At 47.8% G+C, this 21951-nt stretch overlaps 1 protein-coding gene across 1 annotated transcript in view; it reads right to left on the reverse strand.

Moving 5' to 3' along the window:
- The window catches only part of Ttc39c (tetratricopeptide repeat domain 39C), an 85801-nt gene that overhangs the window by 43290 nt on the left and 20560 nt on the right, over positions 1-21951 (reverse strand). The window contains exon 2 of the mRNA XM_052155556.1: positions 563-611. Coding sequence (XP_052011516.1) covers positions 563-611 — 49 coding nt within the window. The remainder of the gene's footprint in view (positions 1-562; positions 612-21951) is intronic.

Consider the following 21951-nt stretch of genomic DNA (forward strand, 5'->3'; position numbering starts at 1 on the left):
TCTCACTACTGAAAGTACATTTTCTCTCCCTTTAGTCTTGACTCAGTAAATTTTCTCCATTATACAATCGTATGGTAAATTTTTAAGACAATGTGCATGAAAGTAGCTTATGTGTCAAGCATTTCAGAAAAACAAAACCATCCTCCTATATTGACCAGCTGACTGAATAAAACTACTGTAACTCATTTTTTTCACTCTCAAGTATTGGAATGCTTTAGCTCAGTTCACAAACTCTTTCCTCTAGGCTGCTGCTAATTCCCTTATCAAGACCTTTCTTCTAGTCACAATACAACCTTAAGCTTTGAAGGGCTTCCAATTAGATTCCTAATCTTAAAAAAAAAAAAGAAAAAAGAAAAGAAAAGCCAAGCTGGGGAAAATATGACCCTCTAAAATCATATATAAGCATTTTATTTTTATACTTGGGGGAGAACATTTATCTCATAGATATTAGATAATGGGCAATAACTTTAGGCTTTCTTTAACAGTGTGCCTATACAGCCCACAGGCAAACAGGCATTACCTTGTCTTCTTGACAGCAATATGTCTATTGATATCAACTTACCAAAAAGCTGACGAAGCTGGCACCAAAACTCATTAATGGACTATGATTTCTGTTAAAGAACAAACAAGAACATTTCATTGTAAGTCTTACTGTAAACATGTTTGGTAATCGGGATATATCATTACATAGACGGTAACCCATTCACTAGACAGGTGTAAGGTAAGCAAGCGTTTGGTAAAACAGGATTTATAGTTACACAGACTGCGCCCCATTCACTCGATGGATGGACTATAAGCAAGCAGAGTAAATTACACCAAGAAGTTGAAGAGCTGAGGTACTTCCTGGCTTTAGCACCAGGAGAGACTCCATCTTTGATTCTTCAAAAGCCAGGGAGGTCTCCGTGTAAAATTATAACACTAAGGAGCTGACCGTAAATATAAAGATATAAATAGGAAGATTTCCTAGACCATGGCTAAAGGAAGGTAGTGATCTGCCGCTCAGGTACAAAGCTGAATCCAACTTTACAGGTCGAGGGGTGGGCGTGGCAGTGCAAGCCTGCAGTAGCCTGCAATCGGCCGGAAGGCAGGCTGGGCTAGACCACAACAGAGCTTACCCCAGCTAGCCATAAGCAAGCCCCTGCGCAGAGCAAACAAACATAAAGTCAGTCTTATCTGTTGAACAGACAGATCAAAGGGTGTGCCCACTGGACGCACACCCTCCACCTCACCCCAAGGTTGAGAATACCTCCCCAAGACTCCACAATTCCTGACTGTGACACACAGGCATCACCAATCCTGTAAGCACCAGAGAAAAGCAAGCCAGTGCTAAGTGAGTCAGAAGCATGCAGGAACATAAAGCCTTCAACCCAAACTAAAGACTAATACAAAATCCAGTTCTCCATCAATTGTGCAAGAGGAAAAGGAAGCCCAGTGCTCTTAAATAATAATAAAAAAGTCGCTCATTTTTACTATGCAAATACGCGGCCATTATATTAACAACAAAAGTCAGGTAGCAACTTACTATTCCATCATCCACTAAAAGTTTACATTGTGCCCAACGTGAAAAGGGTTTGTGTGTGTGTGTGTGTGTGTGTGTGTGTGTGTGAGAGAGAGAGAGAGAGAGAGAGAGAGAGAGAGAGAGAGAGACTGACTTTTCCTATACGAACATCTACATCTCTGCCTGAGGAATATCCTGCATAGCCATGTCTGCAGGCAATAACAAATCTGTTCTTGAGACAGATGGACTACCACCGTCAACACACACACATATATCTCCTTTTCTTGCAGTGGGCTTTGCGAGGATGTGTTGTTGGGGGGAGACTCCACAATTAAAATGATTTCAAATGCTTTTCCCCTTCTACTCTCTCTATAGCTGCCTTCAAGTTGCTGCCCCCATCCCTGCCCCTTAAAAGGATGCTTGAATCGACCACAGCCACACACAGGACGGTCAGCTCACTCGTCGAGAAGCCAAAGCAGCACGCAGACCCCCGACCTTAGCTGGGAGGTCTGCCGGGACTACAGTGCTCTCCAGACAGGCACTGCTCATTCTCGTCCACAGCATTACCTAAGCTTCGATGCAGCACAGGCTGCTGGCTCCTGTAGTATGTGCATTGTGATGTCTTATACAGGAGGCATCAGAGGACACGGTCAGTGAGGGAGTGAGGTCCCTGCTCTCAAGGACAAATGCATGGATTTGATGGATTTCAACATAGCGAAGGCCACCCCGCTTCCCCATCCCGACTGCAGTTCAACCACTGCTACTTTGGCTTCAAGATCTTGGCTAAAATTAGCTTCCTGAGAACCACAGGAATTAATTATTCATGGCGCCAAGTCTTGCTCCCGTTACCTCATATACTGTCTTATCGTTTAAATGGAAGGAAATATCCTGGCACATGTCCAGCAGAGACACTTTCCCTGAGGTCCTGCCCATCACCACACAGCATGGGCACGTCGGGCACAAACTGCTGTCTCGTCGGCCTATCTCCACAGCCCTGTTAGCCCAGGTTCCTTTGCTGGGTCCACGCAGCCCCAGGTTCCTTTGCTGGGTCCTTGCCAGCCTTCAACTTCACACACTTCAAGTGACGCAACACTAACCTACTTCATCCTGCTTGGCTCTGGCAGTACATGCGTCCCTACACAAAACGGGCCTGGGGATTTTAAAATGAATCCAAAGATATGAGGATAACTACTGAAAATTCAGGGCTGGGGTGGGAAGCGGAGTCTACTGAGTTCAAGGCCAGTCATGTGAGGACACCACGGTGGCAGGAGAGCCCCAACATTTGTTTGAAAAACAGGACGGTCTGGAGAGATGGCTCAGAAGTTAAGAGCACTGACTGCTCTTCCAGAGGTCCTGAGTTCAAATCCCAGCAACCACATGGTGGCTTACAACCATCTGTAATGGGATTGGATGCCCTCTTCTGGTGTGTCTGAAGATGGCTACAGTGTACTTATATATAAAATAAATAAATAAATCTTAAAAAAAAAAAGGAGCCGGGCGGTGTTGGCGCACGCCTGTAATCCCAGCACTCTGGGAAGCAGAGGCAGGCAGATTTCTGAGTTTGAGGCCAGCCTGGTCTACAAAGTGAGTTCCAGGACATCTAGGGCTATACAGAGAAACCCTGTCTTGAAAAACCCAAATCTAAAAAACCAAAAAAGAAAAAAAAAAAGGACTGTGGACATTGGTAAATACTTGTCTAGTGTTCACGAGGACTGAACTCAATGCCAAGTACCACACAGACCATGTGATAGGGCAAACACCTGCAATCTCTGCCCCTGGAAGGGGAGGCAGGAGGACTGGAGTTCAATGTGTGAAACTAGCCTGGGCTATATAAGACCTGTCTCAATAAAAATTACACATGGGGGCTGGAGAGACAGCTCAGTAGTTAAGAGCACTGACTGCTCTTCCAGAGGTCCTGAGTTCAATTCCCAGCAATGACACAGTGGCTCACAGCCATATGTAATGAGATCCAATGCCCTCTTCTGGTGTCTCTTAAGAGAGGGACAGTATACTTACATGCATACATTAAATAAATAAATCTGTAAAAAATCACACACACACACACACACACACACACACACACTCATACACACACACACACACACACACCTTAAACATGAAAATGTATATCCAGAAGGTCAGAGAGAAGGGGAAAGAACAGAAGTGAATGCTATTGTATTTACATTCTTCACTGAAGAGACTTTGGAGCCCCCAACAGGAATTACAAGCTGTAAATGGAAGTAAAGGAACCTACATGTGAATCCAAACCAGCAGCCTGGGTGACATAACCAACAGACTTTGAAGTATGATAATCTAACAGTGCATTCCTGTTCTGAAATGACCTCAGAGATGACTTTCCTCAGGGACTCTGCTCCACAAGTCTCAACCTGTTTCCAGAGGTCATATCCTTGCAGGACAAGCAGGTTCCGTTTTTCTACAATGGTGGAGACACAGTTTTGGTTCCAGGTGAGGTACAAGAAGAGCCTGGAGTGCCTAGCTACAGCACAGAGCAAAAAGAAAAAAAAAAAAACTGTTCTTAAAGAGATTCCTATCGTCCAGTGAAGAAAATGTTTTGCCATCTTTTGAGGGGAAAATGTATGGAAACAAGTCAGTATAAGCCAAGCTAAACTTTTTCATTAAAAAGATAAAAAACCATATCAGTTATTGTGAGCAAACGCCCGAAAGAAGGAACTTCAGGGAGAAGAAATTCATTCTGACATTTGCAGAGGACGTTCACACTGTAGAGAAAGGCAGAGATCAGGAGGCAGAGACAGACTAGAAGAGGACCAGTCTTGCTCCTTAATGGCCTATCTAAGCTCCATGGCTCTTAGCCCCACAGATTAGTCTCTAGAACGGCTGGACACCAACTGTTGAAACATTTGAGCACATGGGAAACACTTCACACGACAGAGTACCCTAGAAAACCAACCCATTATTTTGAAAACAGATCAAATTTAAATAGGGGATGAAGACAGTGCACAGTGACTCTGCCTGTTCTCTGTGGACTTGAGGAAGTAGCTGAAGAGGGGAAGGGAACTTCTCTCAACAAGCAACTAAGAGGACTGAAGCGTCTCCGCTCTGTGGGTCCTGAAGACATGCAGGCAGCAATCATGGAGACAGGAAACAGAAGAAATTCAGTACCACCCACCACCATGACAGAACTGGTCAGAGCCATCCTTGTGGGGCGACATCATTATAAAGATCCTTTGTTCAGCCGGGCAGTGGTGGTGCACACCTGTAATCCCAGCACACTGGGAGGCAGAGGCAGGCGGATTTCTGAGTTCGAGGCCAGCCTGGTCTGCAGAGTGAGTTCCAGGACAGCCAGGGCTATACAGAGAAACCCTGTCTCGGAAAAAAAAAAAAAACAACCAAAAAAAAAAAAAAGGTTCCTTTGTTCTTCCACAACAAGAAAGCACCAACGGGCAGGGAGGAGGGGAGGGGGACAAAAATAGAGTTTCTAAGACATACCAAACAGAGGAAACAAGAAAAAATAATTCTAGAACACAGGAAACAGCACATGTATACACATACATAAAGACACATACATAGGTATACATATGCGCAGAGACATACAAACATGTACACGGACATATACACACATACAATTAAAAGTAAAGATGTCAAACTGCCCTTGACAGTATGATAAACATTAATTATCTAGGAAGACATCTGACAGGGACAGGAAGTACCCTACACTGAGAATGTAGAACACTCCTAAGAGCTGAATACCAGCATGCCTCTTTTCCAACGGTGGATTTCTTAGCATTTAGAACCAGTAATTCTCTGTTCTAGGGCTGCCTGCCCCTCAAAGCATAATAGCCAGAAGTATAGATAAATGTCATAATTACTGAATTCATTTGGTGCAGATGCTACAACTCATTACATTAGCCTATACAAACTGGAAAGGGGCCACGGTTTGGCCTGCAGTTTGCTGGGAGTCCATGCTTTGGAAATGTGGTCCTCACTCTGATGATGTTGAGACAGGTCCTTCAGGGGCATGCCTTTGAACGAGGCCCAGGTAAACCTCCTGGGCCCTGGTTCATGACCCGAAGAGAACCGCACTAGAAGGAGAAAGCACAGATGACTCTCACTAGAACTAACCTGAGGCCCATGCTAGGTCCCTGAACCTCCTGAAACTGAGCGAAATAAGCCCGTCCTTAAGTCATCCCACCTCAGATAGTCTATTATGGTTACAAGAAGTCAATACAGCATGTGCGAAATTTTCCAAGGAAGAAACAAAAAAAGGTGTGCCCTCCAAGAAAAAAGATTTTTTTGGAGCATGCTGATGAAGGCCTCCTTGTGTTCACCACCATAGTTTAGTCTTGAAGGAGAACATTCACTCATAAAATGGGTCTGAATTTCTCCCCTCTGCCACAGTGCATCACCAAAGGGAGAGAGCCTGTTATGAACACAAGGAAGCAATGTGCTATCTGCTCCCATGCTGGCTAACATTTCGAGGGAAAGAAATTCTTGCAGGTTTCTCTGGGATATTCCAAACCCAACTGATCAGGGTTTGTCCTTAGAAATACAGTGGGCGGGAAATTATGCAATGAATTGCTTTTCGTTTTTAAAGTTTATCTTTTTTTGTGTGAACATGAGTTCCCTCGGGGTACAGGGCCTCGAGCATGTGAAGGCACATGTGTGGAGGTCAGGGACAACCTCCTGCACCAGTTCTCTCCTTCCCAGTGAGAGGCCCAGGGACTGAACTCAGGTCGGCAGGTGCAGTGGGAGGTCCCTTTGCTTGATGAACTGTGGTGCCAGCTTTACACATAATTCTTAAAGGAATATCCCCCCTCCCCCCCACCCCCCACCCCCCCCCACACACACCCCCTCCCCCGCAAGATAAATGAACGTAACTTTCAGGCATTTGCAATGTTACCACTCAAAGTGAACAGCTGGAAAGTTTCAAGCCTTTGATTTTTTTATTTCCTAAAAATGTTCTGAATTCATATGCTAAGTTCTTAGAAGGCTTTTTCAAAGTGACTCTTCTGCCCTCCAAATGTTGGAGAGCATGAAGCCTGTGTGAGGCAGGAAGGAGCTGGGCCCTGAATCCAGTCAGCAGAAAGGCACTGTTCCCTGCTCCGCGTGTGAGCTCTCAGACCCGAGGCCAAAAGAGAATGGATGAACTCCTGCCCTGCTGCCCTTAGGAGGCTCAGTCTCTTCTGTGACCCCGGAGGGTTTTAGAACCACAGACCAGAGGACAACTGCAGCTAACTTTATACAACCAGCAAAAAAGAAAAAAAATGGGTGGAGGTGGGGGCTGAGTGAGGTGCAGTCAGATGCCTCTGGACCCTGTCTTTACAAACAGAGACTACCAACAGGGAAAGAGAGATGCCATGTGCTCTGACTGGTATCATCAAAAAGGAGACCACAACAGCCTGGTGCTTCCGGTTTTGTGGCCATGACACAGAAATCACAGGTAATAAAGAAAAAAAAACAAAAAACAAAGATAATTTGAACTACATTAAAATCATCAATTTCTGTGTATCAAAGGACACAGTCAGCAGTGCCACAGCAGCCAGACCATGAACTAAAAGGACCAACTGCAAATCTTATATCTCATGAGGTTGTCATAGCCAGGGGTTGGAAAGGGCGCCCACAACTTAACAGTAGCAAAACCAAAAGCCTACCATAAGAATGACTCAAGGGCTGGCAAGACGGCTCAGCTGGTAGAGGGGCTTGCTGCACAAGTCCAGTTCAATCCCCAGAACGCATGTAAAGATGGGAGGAGAAAATGACTCCATAAAGCTGCCTCTGATTTCTACACACATGCAATGGCATGCATACCCTCAACACACAGACACAGAGTCATACACATATACTCCTGCAACTGGGGGTCTGGAAGATGGTGTCAGTAACTATGGATAACATTGGTATTCTTCAAAACAATTACCGATAGATTTGTGATTCAATGCAGAAACCCTCCCTGCCTACTAACCCCAAATGGAAAGAAGACTCAGAATGTATTTGCACATCCGCGTTCCACTCGGCATGATTCCCAGTGGTGGACGGAATCCGAGTGTCCACTAGGGACGAGCAGACAAGCACACAGAGTGGAGACACACAGCAGAACGCTCTTCCCACTCAAAAGGCAGGCCTTCCAACGCATGCTGCAACGAGGGTGAACTTGGGAGGAGCCATGGGTTAGGCTGAGAAATACTAGTCACAAAAAAACAAACGTGTCTTCATTCTTCTTACATAAAGCACCCGTCATGGGCAAACCGAGAGAGGACGACGGTGGCTACCGGGGCTGGGGTGGAGAGGAGTGAGTGTGTGTTTAAGGGGATGGAGTAGTTCAAGATGGGACAAACATCCATGACGGTTTGTCAAGATGACTGCTTGACAAATAATATGAATGTGTCTTCTACCAAACTGTATGCTTAAAAAAGGCTAAGATGGGAGCTGGAGGGACGCCCGCCTCTGTGGTCAAGCGCACCAGCTGCTCCTCCAGAGGACCTGGGTTAGATTCCCAGCTCCAAGCCACAGCTCACTGTGACTCCAGTCCCAGGGACCTCATCCGATGACCTCAACTGACTTGGTCCTCAGGCAGCAGGGATGTGCGCACGCGCACACATACCTGCAGGCCAGACACCCCCACACATGAAATAACGTAAGGACGGCTAAGATGGTAAAATAATGTACTGTATATATTTTGCCCGTTTGAATTTTTCTTTCTACAGCAGAAAGAAATCAGCTGTCTGCAATGGAACCAGGGTATCATTGTAAGAAAACTCAAGGAAGGAGGGAGAGAAGGAGGAATGGAGGGAGAGGGGGGAGGGAGGGAGGGAAGAAGAGAGAGGACGGGAGGGAGGGAGAGGGGAGGGGGGGGAGGGGAGGAGAGAGAGGACGGGAGGGAGGGAGAGGGGAGGGGGGAGGAGAGAGAGGACAGGAGGGAGGGAGAGGGGGAGGGAGGGAGGGGAGGAGAGAGGGAAGGGCAGGGGGAGGAAGGAGAGAGAGGGAGTGGGGAGGGAGATGACTTTGGAGTCCAGAATCCAAGCACTCTGGGAGAGGAGGCAGAGGGTCAGGAGTTTAATGTCACCCTCTGCTTCACTGTGAGTTTGAAACCAGCCTGAACTACAAGAGACTATGTAAAAAAAATTAAAATAGTAATGGAAAATAGTTTGAGCTAAAATTGTTTAAAGTACTTTAATGCAGAAAGAGAAGAGCTGTGAATAGCATATTCCAACAGAAATGCACAGAGAAAAGTGAAAATATTTGTTTCCTGAGACAGTGAGACGGAGGGTATTTTCCAGTAAGTACGTGGTAGTTGTAGAGTTGTGCACACACAGGCATGCATATGTATGTATGGACCTTTTTGTCGAAGAAAAAGAGGCCGTCACTTGAGAGTGGTGTGGGTGTGTGGGAAGCATTGGGGGAGGGGAGCTAAAGGGATGAAAAGGAGAGGGAAACTCATGATGATTTCAATTAAAAATAAATTTAAAAAAATGAAATAAAATCAAAAGTGTGTGTGTGGGAGGGGAGGCAGACAGCCGAGCCTGCACAGTGCCAATGTCACATGCCGTGTGGATGCCCCACAGTACTCCCTTTCAGAAAGACAAGACACCACTCGGTGTGCTAGCTCCAAACACTCCTTGAGACTCGGCTGTAGGCTCCGCAGCTCCCAGCAGGGGAGACTGTCCACCAGGTAGCAAAATGGGCTGAGGTGGACTCTGTTTCTGTGGGAGTGAGCTGTGCACTGTGACCAGCTGTGGGTCGGCTGGAGCCAGCTGTGGCCCAGGGCTGGTAGAACACCAGACCCAAAAAGAACAGAGAGAGACTCTCATAGGAGGCTTTACTCCAAGATACCTTCTCATGTTCTTTTTTTTCTTTTAAAGAAATACTTATTTTAAATTCTGTGTAGACGGCTTGTCTGTGTGGGGTAGGCAGGTGTGGGAGTGCTGGTACCCTGTATGCTAGTATCCAGGATCCTTTGGTACCCCGTGGGCCCAGAGGAGAGAGATTCTTAACTGCCGGGATACCTCTCCAGGCCCTCTCTGATTATTTTTCTAAGAAATAAAAGTTAATGATTTAGAGCGCTCTTTTTTCATATTAGCTACAAGGTAATATACATAAGAACCTTATGTATATCCACAAAATAGAAAGGAAGGAAGGGCTGAGGGAAGGGGACGCAACCAATGAGCCTTTAGTCTCACAACACAACAACATTTTCTTATGATTTCAGCTAAGTCGCATCTTAAACAATATCTGTTTTTAATGTAAAACCATTCCCTTGCTAAGCTGACTCCATGGCACTGTCAAGAATAATAAATAAATGGACTTGCAGTAAGGAATTTGATGAGGTCGGAGCTGGAAGCTAAGCAGTTGCTTTGATCACGTCAGTCTCCGTGCATGCCCCGCCCTCTCTGTGCCCCGCCCCCTCCCAGCTGGTCTGTGGGTTCCATCTGTCAGGTCCTGCGTCTCAGGCTCTCTGACCACACTGTAAGGAAGCTGCTACACGCTGACGTGACACGGAGGCCTCAGCCTGAACTTGAGGTGGGGCAGCATCACTAAAGGAAGCTGGTGGGCAGAGTGCTGTCAGGGAGCACGGAGCGCTCACCGGCACCACGCAGGTCCTCACCATCCATTTCAAGACGCCAGGGAAAGTGGGGACATTTCCAACTGGATCATCTGACAGACACTTGCTGAGGAGAGCCTCTTCCATATGCCGAAAAAGAAAGGGCATATGGAAGAGGCACGGGTCTATTCCTAGGACTGACATGTTAGGAAGGAACCAGTTCCCACAAGGTGTTCCTGACTTCCACAAGCTTGTTGTGGTGTGTCTGTGGTGTGTCCCCACACCCCTAACACACAACAAAGGAGGAAAAGTAATGCAAAACAAAGACTCTAAGCCAACAGGACTTATTATTTTCCAACGGGGAAATGTCTTATTTCCTCTGGCGGCTAGGAACATCCAATGTAAGGTTCACTTAAAGGAATTTTCCTAACTTAATTTGTAGTAGAAAAAAATATTCAGAGGGGCAAACCTAATTTGTTCTGAAAGCATCTCGGGTTGAAGTGCTCTGACACTTCCTGTACTCGTCAGCGGCTCTGGAGAGCTCTGGCCAGGCAGCAGCCACAGCATCCGCAGCATGTCCGTTCTGAACCACCCTGGGACCAGATGATGAAATCCTAAAAACACACAGCCACCTCATTGATGGATGGTGGCCATTGCACTCAGTAGGCCCCGTCCTCCGGTGCTGAGACAGAGGAGCACACAGCCTAACTCTGGAGCCTGCCCACTGCTAAAAATCCAATGCCGGCTTCTAAGGAAGGATTAAAATGTCAGCGCTAGGGTTGGAAATACACCTGGGCTGGCAGGATGCTGTCTGGCATGCGCAAGGCCCTGTGTGTGACCTCCACTATGACACAAGCTGGCTGTGACTGTGCATATTTGCAGTTGCAGCACCGGGAAGTTCAAGGTTATCCTTGGTTACATAGCGATTTGGAGACCAAACTGGGACACATGAGACCTGCCTCAATTAGCAAAACTAAACAAAATGATGTTAATTCTTTCCAAGCTTGATTGGAGGGGATTAAGACCGGGGGTGGGGGGCGAGAGTGGGGGGGGGGGCAAAAGTCCCAGCGGACTTTTCTAGGGGCGGAGCCTGCCAGGGAGGCCCAGCGGGCAACAATACTTGCACCATGATCCCCAAGAGGAAATTCATGCCCGACTGATACAAAGACCTGGTCTTCGTAGTCCATGCATAGGACTGTCCTAGGTCTTCAGGAGACATTTACTGCTGTCACTTTCTAAGCAGTCACACTGTCAAACTGCTTCCCCAGTGTGTTCACACCCATGGTATAGTGCTGCTCTTAACCTGTCAGAGAAGCTTTTGTAGTGGGAAGCAGCCAATACAGAGAGAGACGCAGAACTGGTCAAAGAAGAGGTGAATGCTGGCTATTCAACCAAAGGGGCATCTACCAAATCTACCCCAGGCTGCAGGGAGCCCTGGGGAAGACATGGCAGACAAGATGTCAGAGCTGAGGGATGGGGAGGGTATTGTAGAATGGCACGGCATTGCATTCGTGAACCCGTGTCACAAGGGGTTTAGCCAGTCAGCATTCCAACGGGATGTGGGAGGAGCTCAGCAGGCACCATCTCTAGCTGGGGACAACTGGCAAGTGCTGGCCGCTGGAGTGGCATGAGGAATGCTGCCGCTGGAGTGAGCCACCAGTAGGCTGCCTGTGTTCCTGGTGGACGGCCCTACACACATGTGCGTGCAGGTGGCACTAGTCAGACTCAGGGTTATTTAAAAAAGAAGAGGAGGAGGAGGAGGAAGTGGGGGGGGAGGAGGAGGAGGAGGAGGAGGAGGAGGAGGAAGTGGGGGGAGGGGGAGGGGGAGGTCATAAAGGCTGGAGGGGAATGTGCCGGGCTAGTTAGGTACTGGGAACAAGGACGCTGATATCATGGAGCAGGCTGGGCAGGACAGGATGCGAGGAGTGGGACCCTGGGCCTCCTCCCCACAGAGGAACAGGGTAAGCTACCAGGAGCCCGGATGCTCCACTGCTGCCACACCGAAACAAACAGAACTAGGCCTCTGATCGTTGCTTCCCCCAGACAGCAGTTCTGAGTGGTGTGCTCCTATGATATGCATGATAAGGAAGGATAGTTACCCTGGACACCCATCATGCATAATGTACGGGCACCAAATCGTAAGTACTCCACAATGCCCACCGGTATTATCTGCCAACTGAAAAAAGATCAATCATTACACTCACTAATAAGTGGATATTAACCTAGAAACCTGGAATACCCAAAACATAATCTACACATCAAATGAGGTACAAGAAGAAAGGAAGAGTGGCCCCTTGTTCTGGAAAGACTCAGTGAAGCAGTATTCAGCAAAACCAGAACGGGGAAGTGGGAAGGGGTGGGTGGGAGGACAGGGGGAGAGAAGGGGGCTTACAGGACTTTCTGGGAGTGGGGGGGCTAGGAAAGGGGAAATCATTTGAAATGTAAATAAAAATATATCGAATAAAAAAAATACATAAAAAAAAGAAAAAAAAAGAATAATGTCAGTTGATATGTTGGGTTTCATTGCTGTGAAGAGACACTATGATTATGACTAAAGCAATTCTTATAAAGGCAAACACTTTTTTGGGGGTGGCTTACAGGTTTCAGAGTTTTAGTTCATCATGGTGGGAAGTGTGGCAGTGTGCAGGCAGACATGGGGCCAGAGGAGGGAGCAAAGAATTCTCCATCTTGATCCAGAGGCACAGGAGGGACTGCAATTCCACACTGGATGTTCTTTCTGACACACTTCCTCCAACAAGGCCACCCCTCCTATGTGTGCCACTCCCTGTGACCAAGCATTGAAATACATGAGTCTATGGGGGCCAAACCTACTCAAACCAGATGACCATGGCAAGTTACTCTTCAAAGTTACTGGATGAACTCAAGAAGGCAGATCTATGGCCACGCCACTCAGGCACTCCTCAATCTCTAGCACCTCGCGTGGGAACATTAAACTGGGCCAGGACACAGGCTGTGCTCCGGCCCAGGGCTTTGGCGTGCAGCATCCCCACGCAGGCCACTGGCCAAGTCCGTTGTCCCTCAGCAGTTCCTGCTCGGCCTCCAGGCCTCCACACAAACACTCAGTTCCATACTTTCCTGGTCTCTTGGAGGAGAGTGGGAGCCCCCTCTGGGCTCTCGACGCTGCTCCGTCCCCATCCTTCAGAACAGCTCGGCGCCCATGCCAGGGTCTGGGGCACTCTTGGTGACAAGCCAAGGCATGAACAGATGAGGGAATGAGCGTGAATCCTTCGGAGCGAGAGCCCGCATCCCGTATCGGAGCTGGCTCTGTCGTCCATCATCCGTTACACTGCTTCTGCATCTTTCTGTGTTGTGATGTTGTTTATTGAGTAAAGATGCTAACGAAAATAGTCTCTGGCAGAGAGCAGGTACAGCACAAGGGTTTACTGAGGGGAAGTGATGAATAATGAATTATTTTAAGAAAACTAAAGTCCTCACTACTATTAAGAAGCTATCCCCGAGAGGATTCCTTCTCGCCAGTCTTTGGAGCACATAAACTGCTTAAAATGATTTCCTGCCTCTCCCAAGGGCTCCCTGCCACTGTCATTCTGGAAAGAACAGTCCTTACCCACTTAGCTAAATCTAGCCTAAATGGTCACCACACGGCGGCTCCAGGAGCCGGTCTTCCTTATGATGGGATTGTAAAGTCTTTAAGTTTCAAACACATCTTAACTACATAATTGTGCGCTGGTGTCTTCTCTGTAACTATAATTTTATAATTCGGTAGCTTACATTGCGGGTAGGTCTGATGGAACTGCCCTCTCCTGTAAGCCCAGCACCTGGGAGGCTGAGCTCCGGGCCAGCTTGGGCTACCATGTGTTTTAGGTCAGCCAAGATGGTTTCAGAAACCATCTTAAAAAGAAAAACAAAACCCAACACCAACAAAACACAATCTAAAGGTTCGAATAGTATTTTTACAAAATATATTCCCCAGTAGAGACAATAAACCTCTTTTGTTAAAAAAAAAAAAAAACAAAAACAACTATGTAAGGAAGAGAGGGCTGGAGGGATGGCTTGGTGGTTAAGGCGGCTTGCTGCTCTTGTAAAGGACAGTGTTCAGTTCCCAGCACCTACATCAGGCAGCAACGTGGGCATCTGCAAGTGCATGTATGTACTCGTACATACATGTGTCAACAAAAATAAACCTTAAAAAACAACTGCGAGGCAGCCCTGGCCTATGCAGCAGAAGTTGACAAGGGAGCACAAGCACTTGTCCCGTGAACGGAAAGGCGTGCCCGAGGAGGGGGCGTGTGGACGCCATCCCAGCCGCTCACTGTTCACACAGCTCCGTAACAGTGTCACACCGGTTATTCACCACCGAACTTCAGGGTGCGCCTGGACAATGTAGATGTGCTTGTTTTCCAAAGTGGATGGCTTATGCGTGGCACAAAATTAAATGAAATCTCACGTTTCTACTGTAGCAGAGGCATGATCAGATCACTAGGTCATACGTGCAGTCACACATGCAGTCCATGGTATGTATCAATGTGAACTGACGACAGAATGACCAGAAGCCTACCGGGATAAAATGAGCAAGCACCGTCTATCCCAAGCACGGCCTAAAGAATCGTGCTCTTCCATTACTGGCCCTATTTTTACTATAACATTATCATATTTTAGTATAACATTATTAATTTTTATAACAATAGGCGAGGACTCTAAACTCTAGCAGTAGGCATTTCCTTCCTCACGTGCTTTATTAATTACCCAGCTAAGCCACAGCAGGCAGCGCAGGCTACGCTGCTGCCTCAATGCACACTGCTTCCCTCTGCGTGCTCTCTGCCTCCCACAGCGGGAATGTTCCAGGGATGGCAGGACGGGCCAAACGGTAAAGGTTGGGCTTGACCTGAATTCTATCCCATGGGACACCCAATGGGACAGAAGGAAAATGTACCCTACAAGCTGCTCCCTGATTTCCACATTTGCTGGGTATGCCACATGAACCTCCATGCAAATAATTAAAATGGAGAGAAGTTTTTAAAAGGCGTGCTTAAAGGAGGAGGAAGAGGAAGAGAGAATGGAGAAGAGATGGAGGGGAGAGAAAAGGCGACATGCTGTAAGTCTAAGAATGACGTGTGTATTGTGATTTTCCCAGGACAAGGGACAAGTAAGTACACGTTCAGGTTAAGTTGTATATCCATAAAAACTCATAACTTAGGAGCATCTCTAAAGTTAAAACTGTTAAACTAAGGTTTTAAACACGTACACGCAATGCCAAAGGTTCGGTGAAGTAGAGAAGCTGGTATCTGGGGAGAGCTACACATTCCAGCAAAGCATCAGGGAGACTGAGGAAGTAAAACTCCAGGCTAGGCACAGTGGTGAATGTCCTTAATGCCACCACTCAAGAGGCAGAAGCAGGTGGCCTCTGTGTGAGTTGGGGGCCAGCCTGATCTTCACAGTGAGTTCTAGCCCAGCATATATTGAGACCCTATCTCAAAAACAAAACAATAACAAAAAAAGCAAAGAAAAACAAAATCTAATTATTTAAAGCAAAAAGAAAACATATTCAAATGGACTTCATTCCCTGTAGACATGGGGGAATGTGTTATTTTAGCTCCATGCACTCAAATGTATAGCTAAAACGTCTACACTGTGAGAGTGAAAACTGATGTCAAAACTTGGAAACTCTCTCTCTCCCTCCCTTCCCCACCTCCGAAGTTTCTAAGGGGATGCCCCAAAGAAATGAGCTACAGAACAAATGGTCTACACAAAGGTGTTTTCTACGACAGCACGTGGAGCTCGAGTGTAGTGAGACGTATGGGTTGTCACACAAACTAAGCATACTCAACCTACATTATTATTTACACACTTATAAAAATAGTCATAACTAAAGGATCCTCACTCTAGAGTGTTTGAGAAGGCAGAGTTTACATTTTTTGACCTGATCATGGAAGTGTGATACTACCAGCAAGATAGGCTGCATCTCGGCCTCGCAGCCGTGCGTCTCGGCCTCGCAGCCGTGCGTCTCGTGTGGAGTCTGCTCGAGTGACATGCCGTGTGGAGAGGTAAGCAAATCAGAAAGGGTGGCAATCTGAGACTTGCAATCACACCTGTCACCTGTCATTACAGCTTTTTAAAAATGCAGAACACAAAACAGCAGGTACAGAATGATAAGCTATATAAGACAGCCACACCAGTAAACAAGAAAACTGTTCCTTATGATTAACAACCATCACAGGTGATTTCCAAAAGGCTGATATGCAAGTCATCTAGTTTCTCACGCAGTCTCACAAATATTGTTTAAGAACGCCTCTGTGCCAAGGGCTATTAGAGGTGCTAGCCCTAATAAGGGCTCTTATGGTATTATTTTTAGGTTACCTGTCACCTTCTTGTGTATCTAACTTTCTAACTAAATAAGGGATGGAGAGAAGCCTCAGAAGTTAAGAGAACCCAGGACCCACATGGTAATTCACATCTATAACTCAAGGTTTAGGGAATCTGACGTCCTCTTTTGGTCTCTGAGAACAAGAGACACACATGTGATACACAGACATACATGCAGGCAAAACATCCATACAGATTTTTAAAAAGCTTTTAAATATATTTTATATATATAATAAATATAAATAACTAAATTTAAATTTATTTAATTAAAATTCTAATTTATTCAAGTTTGAATAAATTTATGATTTGAATAAAATTAGAGTTTGAATAAATAATAGCAAAAATAATATATTTAACCATTTCAATTTATATATAGTATTCATTATATATTATTTATCATGTATATTATATATATTATGTGTATTATATATTATTTTTATATTAAAAATACATATAAACTTGCAGTGTTGCAGTGCAGTAAATGAGGTACAACCTTATTTATGGCAAATACCTGCAACAGTACCCACATGAAGTCAGAATTAAATATTAGAATTGTCTTCAGGTTCAACAAGGCAAATAGCCTACTGCATCCTCTCCTAGCGATGACATAATCCTAACCGTAAGGAGCATATGGGACAAACTGTTCCACTTTCAGTACATGAGTCAGTCAGCAGGAACATTTCCACAGCTCAGAATATCATCGCTGTGGTACACACAACTGCAAGAGAGGCTACTCACCACCCCTGCCTGCTACCAAGATAATAACCCTCGGGGAAGGGAAATGCAGAGGGAGCCCAGCACCCATGGAGGGGAGGCTGAGTGCGTGTCCCTGTGGGCCCAATCTGACAGGGACGACAACTATGGGAGATTACAAGGGGCACCAAGGCAAAGCACAGGCCAAGCTTGTGGGATCCGAGGTTCTCAGTTTCCAGTGTCTGGATGCAAACCCACACAGGCTGATGTGTTCGTACATTTGGTCCCACTAGGTGGTGCTGTTTTAGGAGGCTCTGAACCTTCAGGAGGTCTGGTCTAGCCTGAGGAAGAAGGTCAGTGAGAGGAGTAATGCAGGCTCCAGCCCAGCACTCCCTCAGCCTAAGCTAGGATTCTTGATCGGCAGCAATTTAGGAGTTCCACTCCCGTGCTCCCACGGTGGTGTGAATAAAATGGCGTCCATACACCCATGTGTTTAAGTGCTTGGTTGTTGGGAGTGGCACTAATGGAGAAGGGTTTTTAGGAGGTGTGGCCTTGTTGGAGGAACCTGCTGCTGGAGACAGGGATGTAGAACTCTTCTACTTCTCCAGCACCATGAAAGACCATGCTTCCAACCCAGATTAAACCCGAGTCTGTAAACAAGCCTCAATTAGATGCTTTCTTTTATAAGAGCTTGCCCTGGTCATGGTGTCTCTTCACATCAATAAAACACTAACTAAGGCAGAGCCTTCCTCCTGTAAGGTGTTGCTGTCAGTTATTCTGTCTAGTCAATCAGAAAAGTAAATATATTTTCTCTACTCACACTAAATTATAGGTGGAAGCATTAGCCGGAAGACTCACTCAGACTGTCAAGTCCCTGGTCGTAACATGGGTGCTAGGAGTGCCCCAATGCTATACTGGCATTCACGGAAGCCTCCCAGGGGAGATGAATTAGTTAATTTTGTTTCTTTTTTAAGTCACAGCAGGGCAGAGGAGCAGGGCAGAGCTGCTTGCAGTGTGCAGATGTATGCACACCCATGTGCGCACACATGCGGAAGCACAGGGTCGATGTAGTGGCTTTCTCTAGCACACACACGCGCACACACACACGCAGAGGCACAGGGTCAATGTAGTGACTTTCTCTAGCACACACACGTGCACACACACACACACGCAGAGGCACAGGGTCCATGTAGTGGCTTTCTCTAGCACACACATGCGCACACACACACGCAGAGGCATAGGGTCCATGTAGTGGCTTTCTCTAGCACACACAGGCGCACACACTTACGCAGAGGCACAGGGTCCATGTAGTGGCTTTCTCTAGCACATACACGCGCACACACTTACGCAGAGGCACAGGGTCCATGTAGTGGCTTTCTCTAGCACACACACGTGCACACACACACACACGCAGAGGCACAGGGTCCATGTTCTCTAGCACACACACGCGCACACATGCAGAGGCACAGGGTCGATGTAGTGGCTTTCTCTTGCACACACACGCACACACACAGAGGCACTGGGTCCATGTAGTGGCTTTCTCTAGCACACACACACACACACACACACACATGCACACACACTCGTGCACACACACACACACACACACACACACACACACACACGCAGAGGCACAGGGTCGATCTCTAGCACACTGACTGCTTATTTTATTTTGCGGCAGGCCTATCACTGGGCCTGGAGTTCAGTTCTGGTGGACTGGCCAGCGGCTAGTGCTGGGACCACCCTGCTCTGACAACTCTTAATCCAGTCTTACATTCTGCCGCTGGAACTCACTCATTCCTAGTTCTACTGATCACAGTACTTTATAGCACAGTATGTCTGCTTTGTAAACTTATGCCTTTTGTGCCTTTGTAAATTCCCTATGTTTTAGTACACAAAATAACGGCCGACCAAGTGAGAATGCCTCCCCCCTACATCTCATGGGGTCTATTTTTTATTTATGCAATAGGAATGAACAGGGCACAGGATACATTTCTTCTTGATTAATCTTCTTACATTTCAAAATTAAAATCATGTCACATCTGTGAGGTGATTAAAGAGAAACTGAATCTGTAAAACACTTTATTTACGAATAACTTATTTATTTTTATTATTAACAAATAATACACATCTATTTGCAAATAATTTATTGACAGTAATAAATTTTCAATAGTAAATAACAAATAAATTATTATTTACAAATAATAATCTGAACACTCTATAAAAACACTATAGAGGGAACATTGACTCTTCAGCCCAGATACTCCCATGGCTAGACATGTTTTATTCACACACACAAACATATTTCCTGAAGCAGTAAGAGATGGCCTCAGGCAATGGCAACTGTCTAAACAGTCACTAGAGTAGTGAGTTCCTCAAGCAAGTGAAGAAACACTTGATCCACGAGCTCAAATAGTAACAATTCAGCTAGGGACGACGGTACGCGTCTCCAGTCCCAGCCCTGCACGCAGGAGGCAGAGGCATGGACAGTTCTGTGAGTTCAAGGCCACCTTAGTCTACACAACAAGGTCTGGGCCAGCCAGAGCTACAGCAGAGACCCTGTCTAAACAAACAAACAAACAAACAAAAAACCAAGCAAATGACAACAAAATAAAAGCAATTTACATTTGATTTATATTTATCGACATTGTTAGATTTCATAAATAAAAAATGCAAACCACAATAGATAGTCACATGTATTTTTAAAACGGAGAACCATATGGTGCCTATGATTAGAAACGTGTGGAAATCAAAATACAGACAGACAAGATGCACATCAATTTAGGGCACGGTGGCTCTCGGGAGAAGGAGAGGGCACACTGCACTTGACTGCCAGGGGCAACTGTGCTTGGGACATCTGACTTCCCTGGGGCTCTGAAGGGGAATGGCGATGGACCTGAGCCTGATTCAAAGCCAGCCAGGGTGGCCATGAGGCATACAGCACTTGGAAGGCAGAGGAAGGGGGACCCGAGGGATACAGCACTGGGAAGGCAGAGGAAGGGGGACCCGAGGGATACAGCACTGGGAAGGCAGAGGAAGGGGGACCCGAGGGATACAGCACTGGGAAGGCAGAGGAAGGAGGACCCGAGGGATACAGAGCTCGGAAGGCAGAGGAAGGAGGACCCGAGGGATACAGCACTGGGAAGGCAGAGGAAGGGGGACCCGAGGGATACAGCACTGGGAAGGCAGAGGAAGGAGGACCCGAGGGATACAGTGCTCGGAAGGCAGAGGAAGGGGGACCCGAGGGATACAGCACTGGGAAGGCAGAGGAGGGGGGACCCGAGGGATACAGAGCTCGGAAGGCAGAGGAAGGGGGACCCGAGGGATACAGCACTGGGAAGGCAGAGGAAGGGGGACCCGAGGGATACAGAGCTCGGAAGGCAGAGGAAGGAGGACCCGAGGGATACAGCACTGGGAAGGCAGAGGAAGGGGGACCCGAGGGATACAGCGCTCGGAAGGCAGAGGAAGGAGGACCCGAGGGATACAGCACTGGGAAGGCAGAGGAAGGGGGACCCGAGGGATACAGCGCTCGGAAGGCAGAGGAAGGAGGACCCGAGGGATACAGAGCTCGGAAGGCAGAGGAAGGGGGACCCGAGGGATACAGAGCTCGGAAGGCAGAGGAAGGGGGACCCGAGGGATACAGCGCTCGGAAGGCAGAGGAAGGAGGACCCGAGGGATACAGAGCTCGGAAGGCAGAGGAAGGAGGACCCGAGGGATACAGCACTGGGAAGGCAGAGGAAGTGGGACCCGAGGGATACAGCACTGGGAAGGCAGAGGAAGGAGGACCCGAGGGATACAGCACTGGGAAGGCAGAGGAAGGAGGACCCGAGGGATACAGCACTGGGAAGGCAGAGGAAGGAGGACCCGAGGGATACAGCACTGGGAAGGCAGAGGAAGGGGGACCCGAGGGATACAGCGCTCGGAAGGCAGAGGAAGGAGGACCCGAGGGATACAGAGCTCGGAAGGCAGAGGAAGGGGGACCCGAGGGATACAGAGCTCGGAAGGCAGAGGAAGGGGGACCCGAGGGATACAGCGCTCGGAAGGCAGAGGAAGGAGGACCCGAGGGATACAGAGCTCGGAAGGCAGAGGAAGGAGGACCCGAGGGATACAGCACTGGGAAGGCAGAGGAAGTGGGACCCGAGGGATACAGCACTGGGAAGGCAGAGGAAGGAGGACCCGAGGGATACAGCGCTCGGAAGGCAGAGGAAGGAGGACCCGAGGGATACAGCGCTCGGAAGGCAGAGGAAGGAGGACCCGAGGGATACAGCGCTCGGAAGGCAGAGGAAGGAGGACCCGAGGGATACAGAGCTCGGAAGGCAGAGGAAGGGGGACCCGAGAGATACAGCACTCGGAAGGCAGAGGAAGGAGGACCCGAGGGATACAGCACTGGGAAGGCAGAGGAAGGAGGACCCGAGGGATACAGCACTGGGAAGGCAGAGGAAGGAGGACCCGAGGGATACAGCGCTCGGAAGGCAGAGGAAGGAGGACCCGAGGGATACAGCGCTCGGAAGGCAGAGGAAGGAGGACCCGAGGGATACAGAGCTCGGAAGGCAGAGGAAGGGGGACCCGAGGGATACAGCACTGGGAAGGCAGAGGAAGGAGGACCCGAGGGATACAGAGCTCGGAAGGCAGAGGAAGGGGGACCCGAGGGATACAGCACTGGGAAGGCAGAGGAAGGAGGACCCGAGGGATACAGCGCTCGGAAGGCAGAGGAAGGAGGACCCGAGGGATACAGCACTGGGAAGGCAGAGGAAGGAGGACCCGAGGGATACAGCACTGGGAAGGCAGAGGAAGGAGGACCCGAGGGATACAGCGCTCGGAAGGCAGAGGAAGGAGGACCCGAGGGATACAGCGCTCGGAAGGCAGAGGAAGGAGGACCCGAGGGATACAGAGCTCGGAAGGC

Source organism: Apodemus sylvaticus, chromosome 13, assembly GCF_947179515.1.
Source record: "Apodemus sylvaticus chromosome 13, mApoSyl1.1, whole genome shotgun sequence".
Taxonomy (NCBI): Eukaryota; Metazoa; Chordata; class Mammalia; order Rodentia; family Muridae; genus Apodemus; species Apodemus sylvaticus.